General features: G+C 49.2%; 1 protein-coding gene across 2 annotated transcripts in view; it reads right to left on the reverse strand.

The window, feature by feature from the left end:
• The window catches only part of IPPK (inositol-pentakisphosphate 2-kinase), a 61644-nt gene extending 51560 nt beyond the window's left edge, over positions 1–10084 (reverse strand). The window contains exons 1-2 of one of the 2 annotated variants that reach the window (XM_010348803.3): positions 9840–9917; positions 6354–6494 (exon numbers count right to left, since the gene is read on the reverse strand). In XM_010348803.3, coding sequence (XP_010347105.1) covers positions 6354–6380 — 27 coding nt within the window. In that variant the 5' untranslated portion in view covers positions 6381–6494; positions 9840–9917. Of the gene's footprint in view, positions 1–6353; positions 6495–9839 lie in introns of both variants that reach the window. The other variant, XM_003938199.4, reaches the window with a different exon arrangement.
• Positions 10085–12219: the final 2135 nt, after the last annotated feature.

Genomic DNA, 12219 nt, shown 5'->3' on the forward strand with positions numbered 1-12219 from the left:
GAAAACAGGTAACACTGATCCCTTGTGCCCACCCCTTGGACGTGCATGAACAGTTGCTGAGGAAGATTCTAGAAGGGACTGGTCAGAGGATTATGGGTCCACTTACTTTGTGATAATTAAGCTATATTCATGATCTGAGTAGTTTTCTGTAGGTATGTTAAACTTCAAGTTTTTAAAATAAAAATTTTTTAATAAAATTAGTATGATTTGTCTGTATCAAATCGTCTAAAAGGACATTCAGCACAAGAGTAACAACATCTCCAAGTAGCAATAATTACAATCATTTTTTAAAAATTTATCTTTATTTTGAATATTCCAAGTTTTTACATGTTCAAAAAATAAATTATAAGAACATATATTACATGTAGGAAGGAGAATGTGCCTGGGATGGGTTCTAGCTGCAGTGCAAGGGTGGGAGGTCCAACGCCCTGGGTAGCGCCCCTGCTGAGGCCACAGAGCAAAGCCTAGGCAGGTGGGAGGAAGCAGGCTGCAATGAAGGCTTAGAAAAGGCCATTTTCTAGATCAAAAGATGCCTAAGGAACAACAAAGGCCCTATGGAGACCAAGCCAGACTCCCCTGCCAGCTCCCCATGGCCCCACTTAGACAATGTACATTGTTGTTCTTAAATCCCAAGCATCCAGCCCCCAGGGCCCCTCTTACTGAGCTCCAATTCCCAGCCAGTGCCATGCTCCTGGCTTGCTGTTCTGCAGACAGCTGTCCCCTCCTTGAGCCCCAAGCTGAGACCTGGGGAAGCCAAGATCAAATAGCATGCATGGTACCACTGTCCCCTCCCAAGCTGAAGGCAGGTATCAACAATCAATTGTGGGAATTGACTGCCTAAGGATCATTTTAATGGAACTATAACTCCACCAAAATTTAAGGGAAGGCAGAAGTTGATCAACAGAAATCCTAATTCTAGTCGGCTCTCCAGAAGTTCGCTCACCTGAAAGTGTGTTTGATCCTCACCTGCACATGATGGTGTGTGCTATTCGAGTGTGCCTGACCTGCCCTTCAACAATTAGGCACCAAATACAGAACAGCTCTCCACTGATAGCAGGCATCCAGCGACACTTTACTAGTGACATCTAAGTGTGATTGAGGAAAACTCGTAAGTTTACCAGAGTAATCCTGGTCATGCTTGAAAATTAACACAGTACGAAAATATATTATGTTAAATCCCTGACCAGTGTAGACTGACCCATGCTGCCACAGTGTAAGTTCTGCCCGTCCCTCACAGGGCAAACCCCGCCACCCACAGGGGCCCAGCCCACTCATCCGCCAGACTGCATGCACAGAGCTCTGCGGCATCTACGGGAAAGCAACGCCTCTCTCGGTTTATCACGGAACTAACTCAAAAGCTGCACAATGGACTTTTGCAGCAAAGCAGTCCTGAGCAGGGTGATGCCAGGCCAAGACACACAAGCTTTCTCATCGCAGAAATTCCCCGCTGCAGCCTCAGAAGAAGGAATTCACTGGGCCATGAACAGAAATACTAACTACAAGAACACAGGACCCCCTGACTTGGTAGCATTCACCTGCTAACACAGACTCAGCTTTCCAAAGTACCCTGCCACTGTACTGCCAGGAAAGGCGGGAACAAGTAGTCTTTTCTGTTTATTTATAAATGGAGATTATAAATTTTCTATGCATTATGATTACACACAAAACTATTCACATAAAGTAGAAGTTAATTCAGAAAGCCATTATCTGGTTTACAAAGAAAAAAAATTTTTTTTAAATAAGTTGTACAGGGCATTATACAAAGAAAAAACATACCCAGGTCCCAGGAGAAAAAGATGTCAGAGCCTAAATGATTGCAGGACTTAGCCGGGTGCGGTGGCTTAAGCCTGTAATCCCAACACTTTGGGAGGCTGAGGCGGGTGGATCACAAGGTCGAGAGATCGAGACCATCCTGGTCAACATGGTGAAACCCCGTCTCTACTAAAAATAGAAAAAATTAGCTGGGCATGGTGGCACATGCCTGTAATCCCAGCTACTCAGGAGGCTGAGGCAGGAGAATTGCTTGAACCCAGGAGGCAGAGGTTGCGGTGAGCCGAAATCGTGCCATTGCATTCCAGCCTGGGTAACAATAGCGAAACTCCCTCTCAAAAATAAATAAATAAGCCAGGCGCGGTGGCTCAAGCCTGTAATCCCAGCACTTTGGGAGGCCGAGGCGGGTGATCACGAGGTCGAGAGACGGAGACCATCCTGGCCAACATGGTGAAACCCCGTCTCTACTAAAAATACAAAAAATTAGCTGGGCATGGTGGCGCGTGCCTGTAATCCCAGCTACTCAGGAGGCTGAGGCAAGAGAATTGCCTGAACCCAGGAGGCGGAGGTTGCGGTGAGCCGAGACCGTGCCATTGCACTCCAGCCTGGGTAACAAGAGTGAAACTCCGTCTCAAAATAAATAAATAAATAAATAAATAAATAAATAAAATTTTAAAAATTAAAAAAAATGATTGCAGGACTTAGTGCTCAGTCCTTGTGGATAATAAAATATTATTCTTCTTCCCTCTAGCACTTAATAATTATTACTGCAATAGCCAGTAGGTGCTAGCACCAGCACTTTAGGCCCCAGGCTACACTCCTAAACTTCATCATCTCTAGCCGTCTCTCCCTCCAAGGTGGGCAACTGAGTCCCAGTCTACAGAATGAGGGAAGTGGTCTCAGAAAACCCAGGTCCAGCCCCACCTGCTGGCCCAGCCTCAGCCTGGAGGGAAGCCTTGATCAAGATCAAGACCTTGACTGCAAAAGTCAAGTTCACGTAGAGCCGAGTTCAGAGGAGGGCCTGGACACTGGGAGGTTCGCTGAGTCTTTCTGGTGGCCAGGCTCCTCACTGCTACTGAGTCGCTGGCAGGGGCTGGGGGCACTGGCTACTGTGCTGCCCCTCAGGAGAGGGTAACACACAGGCCTTCCAAGCCTGGGCAGAGAAGCCTGAAGCAGCCTTCCCTCTCGGCCCTCCCAGCCCCTTCCTCACATTTCCTCCACCACCACATCCAAACACAGTGGCTTGGCCTCCCTGCTGTCACTCACAGGAAATCTCCTGCTATGCCTTCCCATTATGGAGCCCAAGAGCCACAACCAACCAAGGAAACCTGAATACAGTGATTTGTCCATTTCAAGGGAAACTGCTTTCTCCACCCACCCATTTATCATCCAAAAACGGACACAAGAAACCCACCTACCCACACTTTCCCAGGGGAACTGTAGTATCAGCCAGTTTTCATTAATACCAAAACTCAGACTCACTCAGCTCACCTATCCTGTACAACCTGTGCCAACTGCCTCATGTGAGGGGCCTGATCAGACTGGGCTGGCTGAGGTGAGTGGTCCCCAAGATATGCCAGGCTGAGAGTTTTAGTAATGCATAGGCCACAGGGCCCCACTACCCTCAGGCAGGCAGCTGGCAGGAAACAGGTGAAAAATTAACACCGTAGCGGCTCTCATTAGCAGAAAGACGCAATGAGTCCAAGGGGCACCCATGGCTGGGGAAGTGGTGTGAGTGCACTTCATGATGTTCTGTGACAACATCATCACCCAACAATGCAGCTCTCAGAATGCATCCCTGGTGTTAAGTGATGCTTGACAATAAGCAGAAAAAAAAAGAAGAAAGTGCACCAAAGTGTTAACAAAAGTTGTTCTCTTCATGGAGAAATACTGGCTGTTTTTCACTTCCTTCCTTCTGATATTCTTTATTTTTAGAGGGAAGAAGCAATAATTGGTCTTAAATAAAAACAGAAGGCCACAAAACCCCCAATATATTAAAAGGGACACCTGCCAATGGTGACAGGTGACAGGACACCAAGCCTGAAGGGGCACCTATGAGTAGAATTGAAGCTAGTAACCAGAAGAGCCTTCAGGACAGATAAGGAGAGACTTTCCTGCCATCCACAGGGAACTCACTCTGGAGGGTATCACCCACAAATCAGCTGTTCCAGAGACCCGTCAAAGGACAAGGACCAAGGCCAAGTCTCCCAACAGGCTAAGGAGATAACCTGAAGTTGAGATCAGACAACTTTCGTGGGCAGGGAAGACAGAAAAAGACAATAGCAGCAGGGGTCACCCCTCAGGATGCTGCCCCAGCCTTCTAGAAGCAACGCTCAGCTCCGGCTCCCAAATTGTCAAGATAGACTCCTAGGAGGGGCTGTGGGGGATCCCAAATGTGCAGTCTAAAGAGGCTGCCCTCCCTGTAGACCCTCCTCACCTCACCCCACAGCTCCGGCTCTGTCCCAGCCAGAGAAGAAAGCTGCCCAGAGTCTGTCAGTCACCAGGGGCAGGAGGTGCCGAAGTCGCTCACCTTTGCAAACCCAACCAGAAAGTCATGTCCAGAACGCGCAGGGCTGTGGAGGGAACAAGAAGCAGGGCTTACAGTACTGGCTCCAACAGGAGACGCTCCCAAGGGTGCAGCTTGGCTTCAGCGGGGAATGTACAGCCTCAGATAGAAATACGAAGCCCATTTGACACAGGATGAAGATGTGACATCACAAGATGCCTGTGGAGGATGGGAGCCCAGTACTCTGCAGGCAAAAGCAGGGAGGCCAGACTGGAGGCGGCCTTGGGGTAGGGCACAGTAGGTGCTGGCCCCTTATCCAACCTGTGTGGGGCACGTCCTTCTCAAGTCTTGGCGACTCTATCCCGACTTCATGGTGTCCTCTGCAGGACTGAAGCAGGCGCAGGTGTGGGCCATGGGGGAGGTCACACACCACCCATACTACTACCAGAACATGGGGAGACCCGTGGGGACAGGTACACCTTGTGTGTGGGACTGACCCCTATAGGCACGAAAAGCCTGACAGCATGTAAAGGGGAAGCAGGGCTGCCTTGAGGCCCACGGTGAGGGCCACAGGGAAGTGTGAGCAAGTCTCAGCCCTCAGATCATCCAACGGCTTGGCAATAAGGCAGAAGTGGCCAGGCCCAAGGTACAACCTTGCTTTCTGCAGACACAGAAATAATGCTTGCCTCACCCTCCTGGATTGCAGTTCTCAGAAGACAGAGGAAGTCACTGAAGAGCTTTGCTTCGACTGAATTCTGACCAAGAAGGAGGCTCAGTCAGGCAAGGAAAGTGGATGTGTCACCTCAGAAGGTATAAAAGTAGGAAGTGAGCCCAGACCAAACCGACAAACCCCCAAGTGCCAGAGAGACACCATCACAGGGCTGACAGTCACCAAAAAGCAGACCTCATCACACAACTGCAGATACAAAGAAAGGAATATACAAAGAGGGAGCCACAAGCACAGCTCTCCAATGAGCTTGGATGAGACAAGGAGGAACCTCACCAGGATAGAAGCCATATCAGCTGCATCAGCCTAGAACACCACCATTAAAAATCCCAAATGCAGAATACATCACTGGTTTAAACAAAATGCTGGCTGTAACGGAAAGCTAAGACTATTTCAACTAGGTCCAGCTAAAAACTTTAAAAGGGAGTGGCCCTGGCCTTGGGGCATACGTTATACAGTTGGAAAAAAATTGAGATCATAAACGTATATGCTTCCAGCATCCACAGTAGGAAGTATGACCCAATGAACAGTCCTGAAGGACTGGACAGCGGCTTTCCACCTAACCTGTTGTAAGTGATTCTGTAATGGATATTTTTGTGTACGAGATCTTTATTTATGTTTCTAATTATCTCCTTAGAACAGACTACTAGAACAGAAATTAGTAAATCAAAGAGCATAAACTTTTCAGAAATTAATCTTTTTTCCCAAGTATCACACATATCCATTGTAGGAAATTTAGAAAATATTTTAAAAACAAAAAAAAAGGGTAATTCATGATACTATCACAGTTATAGCCACTTAGAACACTTTCATGTATTTTCTTTCAGTCATTTTATAATTATAATCACATTATCCATCTTCTTTTGTAACCTGCTTTTTCTATGTAACATTGTAAACACTTCCTCATATGAAGTGGAATCTAGTATCATTTACTTAATCCATCCACTACAAAATAATCATCTAAATTATTAAAATTTTAATACACAAAATCATGCTGTATGGCAATATATATATATATATATATATATATATATATATATATATATATATATATAATCTATGAACCAGAAATCTTAAAACACAAGATGAGAAGAGAAACAGTAAAAGGGTACCTGACTGCTTGAACTTCACACCTTCAATGCCCAGACAAACACCCCAGGCACCAAACAGGTGCCAAAGAGACACCAAAACTTCCCAGGCACCAAAACAATTTGCAGAAATGGTCTGAAGCTCTCAGACTCTCGGAAAGTTCACAAAACTGGAACAACTGGAAGTGAGCAGCTTTGTCCACACATGTGATCAATGTTCTTTGTTGGTAAGCTGACTAAATGGCAAAGTCTTTCATGTTACCTCTGTCAGTAAGAAGGAAAACATCATGACAGCTTAGTGTCATGATGGGAGTGGGCCACCTTCTGCCTCTGCTCCCCAAGGCTGAGGTGTTCCGGAAGGGGCTCAGTGTCCCAGGCAAGCACATGATCCAGATCTGGACACCTAGGAGATGGAATAACAAACCAAACCTAAAATGACCTTCACAGGACAGGGCACTGAGCCAAAACCAACCAGCTGAAGGTGAAGGAGGCAGATGCAGGTGCCACACAGGAGAGAAATCCAGCGGCAGTGCATAAAGGGGCAGCCTGTGGACTTCACTAACCTGAGATGTGGCTACTAGCCCAAGTACTATACCTTCAGTCTGCAGTGAGGAAACTGTGTCCAGATGGGAAGTGCCCCTGCACCCATGGGGCAGTGCCTGGAGTTCCAGACACCCACCAGAGGACATGCCAGGCTGCTGAGAGCCTCTCAAGCATGCCACAGGGTCTGTGCCACACAAGGCAGAGAATACTGTGGTTACCTGCACCTGGGAAAGTTTGGGTGCACAACCATCCCAAACAGAGGCAGAACACAAACTGACAATTTTGGCAAAATGAGAATCGTCCTGGGCCATCTCTGAGAGGAAGGGCCTTGGGAAAGCTGACCACCTTCTGTCAGGAACACCTTTAAATGCCTCTCTATGGTTGGCCTGCTGCTTACCTTCCTGCCCATCCTCCTGCAGCCCACACCTATCCCCAGCCCCATTTCCTACAAGTCTTGTGCTCCACAGAAAGTTCTCTCTCATCCCATGTTTGCATACCAGAGAGAACATCACTCTGCTCCTTCTAGTGCTGATAGCCAATGACCATGCAGATCTCCTTACCTAGACCCTCGGCTCCTGCAGGATGGGTTCAGGCTGGCTGAAGATGCAGCATGTTCTCACAGTGGAGGGGATGGCAGTCAGCACAGGACTCATTATGGACCTTTCAACTGTGAGAGGAGCTGATGCCCTCTCAGAGAAAGTAACCCTCTCCTTACCTGGGAAAACTTGGCAAAGGCCTCCCTCTCTCTTGGACTGAATGAGGTGGATCTAAGGAGTTGAGCAGAATAGCAGGGTCCACCTGCCCCGCACCCGGCTGGAGGGAGGCCGTGCACACGCTCAGCATCCAAGGGACCACAGACTCCTCCTGTTCTCCCTCATCCATCTTCTATCCCACTGACACACACTGTCTGCTCAAACTCAACAGGTCCTAAAAAGCTGCCTTTCAGGAAATTGCTCTCTCCTCCTCGGTCTACAGCCTAAGCAAATAAGCCACAGGGCAGAGCTGGTGGGCCAGGCTTGGTTCAGGTTACTATATCAGGCACAGGCTCTGTCTGACCTTAACTTGATGGGAAACATTTTCTCATGAGACTCTGTGCAGTGATAATCTTCAATTTCAAATGATGAGCTAAAAACAACAACCAAGCAGAAATGAGCATGGTAAAGCAAAATTAGATTTAAAATAAAGAACGAGGCTGGGTACGGTGGCTTACACCTGTAATCCTAGCACTTTGGGAGGCCAAGGCGGGCAGATCATTTGAGGTCAGGAGTTCGAAATCAGCCAGGCCAACATGGTGATAACCCCATCTCTACTAAAAACACAAAAAAATTAGCCAGGCATGGTGGCAGGCACCTGTAATTCCAGCTAGTTGGGAGGCTGAGGCAGGAAAATTGCTTGAATTCAGGAGGCAGAGGTTGTAGTGAGCCAAGATTGAGCCACTGCACTCCAGCATGGGAGACAGAGCAAGACCTCAACTTTAAAAAAAAAAAAAAAAGCATGAATAGCATAGGTCTAGAATAGCCTGGCAGCTGTAGGTAAATTTGAAAAGGTGAAAGAAAAAAGAAACAATCATTACAATCAGAAGTGTGCAACAGGGGAGGGCCAGGATGCCCTGGAGATGCCTGCTCAGGGAATAGGGTGGACACATACTTGTCAGGGACATACAGAGAGATCCGAATGCCAGAGGCAACTTCCTCAAAGCCTCTGCTCTTTCAACATGGGTGTCCTTTTGCTCCAAGCCTGAAAATTGCTGCTACATCTGCCACCACTTTTGAAACTTAATATATCAGCCCTCACTAAAGAACGCCTTGGGTTTACCTAAAATGCAGAGATACAATTAATCTTACCAAGTAATTGGAAGATCAGCACTTGTTTTGGGAAAGGATTCAGGAGATTGGCACAGTAATCCAACAACAAAACGGACTCACGAGGAAACATCCCTCATTTGGCCCAGTCTTGGACTACACAAGAGAAGGATGGTTTCAGGTTAGCCTGGTCCATTATATTCACCTAAAGATCTTGAGCAAAGCCTGTAGTATCTGTTCTTTAGTTCCCTGTGCTAATGAGTAACAAAATCCAAAGGCAGAACCTCGGGCTACCTGGTGGATATTTGCAGCTTACACTGTAGCTGACCAATGCACCCAGCATAGAAATAAAAGAAGCAAGGCAGTACTCCACCACCTACACCATCCCTGACAAGCTGTTGGACTGGGCCAGTGCCCTCAACCTCTTATTTTCACTTTATCTATGTGTATCTATGACAATTTTCACTTGCTAAGCATAACCTGATGGGTTCTTGCTCAACTGATCTTTCCAACAATCCCACAAAGTGAGTTCTCTTATTAGTTCCACTTTACAAATGTAGACACTAAGCCTCCACCACGCAGTGGTAGAACTGAGATTCCTGTGCCTTTAACACTCAGGCTCTAACTCCTCCCCTACGTAACACCTATTCCCCGCCGCCCCAACCCTCCTCCCCCACCCCCAACCGGCCACATTCCGGCGTGATTGTACCAGGCAGCAAAAGGTCAGAGAGATCTGGGCACTCACACAAACCCACATGCTTCACTCTTGGATTCACCTTTGCGACTTCTTACTGTAGTTTCTAAAACTTTCACCATCATTGAATTCAGGTTTCTTCAAATTCCAAAAGCTTGAGAAGGGGACCTGTGGACCACGTCCCCTTACTATTAACAGCAGCAAGAACAGCAATTCTGTAGTTTCAAGAGGCTGAACTCTTTTGGTGCTGAGAGTAACAGCACCATGGGCACTCTGCTTCTTCCTCCAGTGCTGCCCGAGCCCTCTGTCCCAGCTAAGCCTCCGCCCCACTGCGGCCTGGCAGTCCCGCGGGCACCCAGGCGGGAGGCAGCACCGCGTGAGGCTGCGCGCGGCACCGATGGGGCGGCGAGGGGGACGTGGAACTGATTCTGACGGAGAGGGAGAATACTGAGGGGAAAACAGACGGATCGGGAGAAGGAAGGACCTCCGGGAAAGAGACTGACCCAGTAGAGAGGAAATACTGGGGCGATGAGGAACTCACGGGGTTGGGGGGGATGCTGGAGGGTGGGAGAATGGAGAACGGCCGGGGAGGAGGGAGGTACGGTGGGGAAAGTGGAATCGACCCTGCTGGGGAAAGGGATAATGGGGACGGGATAATCTCGGCCGTCTGAGTGAGGTCCCGGACCTGCGCGGTACGTCCGCCACTCACCTGCGCGTGGGCCACCACCAAGCTCTTATTGCCTTCTCCGTGGTACCCCCATTCATTCTCGTCCATCTTCCCCTCTTCCATGCCCTGGCGCAGCCCTGGCGCCTCGCGGGCTGGGACGCGGGGACGCGAGCTGGGGGCCGCCCGCCTCGCTGGGCACCAGCCGCTGCCGTCAGGGGAGGAGCGCCTGTCAGCTGCCACCCGGCTGGACCCCGCCGCCGCGACTTACAGACTGTGGCCGCCGGAAGCCACGCCCCCGGCGCCCTTAGCTCCTGCCATGGCGGAGTTGGGCAACTTCCGGGTTCGTGAACACGTCCCTTCCATTGATCGTGGCGGTGGATAGGTTGGCGGCCATCTTAGGTACTGGTAGAGTGACTCATTTCCGGAGCGCGGTCTTGGGAACCGGAAGGGAAGCTTCCGGCCTGGGCGCCGGATGTGTAGCTGGCAGGAGGATCCGGCGGCTGTTCGACGCCGGGTTGTAACCTGGCGCGTCCGGGTAGCTAGGGTGTCTGGGTCTTAGAACCAGTTAGTCGCGGGACCCCAGCAAAGCTCTTGGCATCTCTGAGCTTCAGCTTTTGCTTCTGTAGAACAGGATGTGACTCATCGCAGATTTCTGGGGATACCTAAGGCAGTCATTTCGGTGGTCCTGTGAGGTAGAAAACATTGTCCAGCCTTCCACGCGAGGAATCGTGGCTGGCTTGGCGACACGACTGGACTCCTCAGTCCCGCTTTTGCCGAAGACTTCGAAGGACGCATTTGGAGCGCGAGGCTCCAGCTTGGCGGTGAGGCGGCGGGCCGACGACCTTCCTTCTTCGAAATTCACTGATTCGGCGTCAAGAATGGCACAGCCTCGTAGAGCTACCGCATTTCCCAAACTCTTAGTCTCAGGGCCAATTTATACTCGTAAAAATGGTTGAGGGCCCCAAGCTTTTACTAACGTGGATTATAGCTGTCGATGTTACCATACTATAAGTTAAAATGCTTTAAAGTTTTTTGGTTGCTGTTTAAAAGTAAATGGCCAGGTGCGGTGGCTTACACCTGTAATCCCAGCACTTTGGGAGGCCGAGGCGGGCGGATCACCTGAGGTTAGGGGTGCAAGACCAGCCTAGCCGACATGATGAAACCCTGTCTCTACTAAAATTACAAAAATCAGCCAGGCGTGTTGGTGAATGTAAGGGTTATTGCCGAGTTTAGAATGAGGAAACAGACCAGCATAAAAAAATTAAATACCAATTTATAAAACTCCCCGGCGAGGTTCCAGAGTCCCGGGGAAAGGGGCCAGGGAAGTCGCGCTTGACGCAGCTGGGCGTGGGATTTTATGGGGAGTGAAGGCGTTTTGATTGGTTGTGGGGAAACCGCACGTGGTTGGGGCAAGCTCTTACTGGTAGGTGGGCGGGATTTCCCGTGAGCGGTGCCCACGGGGAGAGGGACCTGGACAGAGCAAAATGCTATTGGGCAGGTTTGGGCGGGGCTTTCCAAAGGCGGGCTAGGTGCCAGGTGCAGAGCTTGATGTGGAGCGCGGAGTGGTGACGTAGTTTTCAGGCCTGGCGAGGGATGGGCGTGTCCGAGCTCCAACGAGGCAGCCGGCCTTACATTGAACCCCTGTAATCGCAGCTACTTGGGAAGCTGAAGCAAGAAAATCACTTGAACGCAGAGGGTGGAGGTTGTGGTGAGCCAAGATCGGGCCATTGCACTACAGTTAGGGTGACAGAGAGACTCCGTCTCAAAAAAAAAAAAAAAAAAGGAAATATATATTCCCCACCCACCACCAAAATAAAGGAGGGGTATTGTTTTACACTTTTGCAAATCTTTTTAAAATCTGACCTAATAGATTCTCACATGTGCTTCAGCATTCGGTCTGCTGCAATATATTGCACTGGTTGACATATACATGGTGAAGCATCTGCAGTTATGTTGTTCACAAAGAAAAGACCTGCAGACCCAACTTTGAGAACGGTTGGGCACCTTGCCAGGCCTTGGGGATTGTGAAATCAGGCCAGTGAATCAGGAAAATGAGCTGAAGGCTTTGAGTGAGCATCTTTTCCCTGTTTTAGGCCTCAAAAGAGAGGCTGGGGCCAGGCATGGTGACTCGCGCATGTAATCCTAGCATTCTAGGAGGCTCAGGTGAGTGGATTGCTTGAACTTAAGAATTCCAAACCTGCCTGGGCAACATGTTGAAACCCCATCTCTACAAAATATTAGCTGCGCATGGCAGCTGTGCCTGTAGCCTCAGCTACTTGTGGGGCTGAGGCGGGAGGATCGCTTGTGTCCGGGAAATGCGCCCAGGAGGTTGAGGCTGCAGTGAGCCCTGATCAAGCCACTGCACTCTAACCTGGGTGACAAAGTAAGATCCTGTCTCAAAAAAAAAAAAAAAAAAAAAAAG

Source organism: Saimiri boliviensis, chromosome 2 (genome assembly GCF_048565385.1).
Source record: "Saimiri boliviensis isolate mSaiBol1 chromosome 2, mSaiBol1.pri, whole genome shotgun sequence".
Classification (NCBI taxonomy): Eukaryota; Metazoa; Chordata; class Mammalia; order Primates; family Cebidae; genus Saimiri; species Saimiri boliviensis.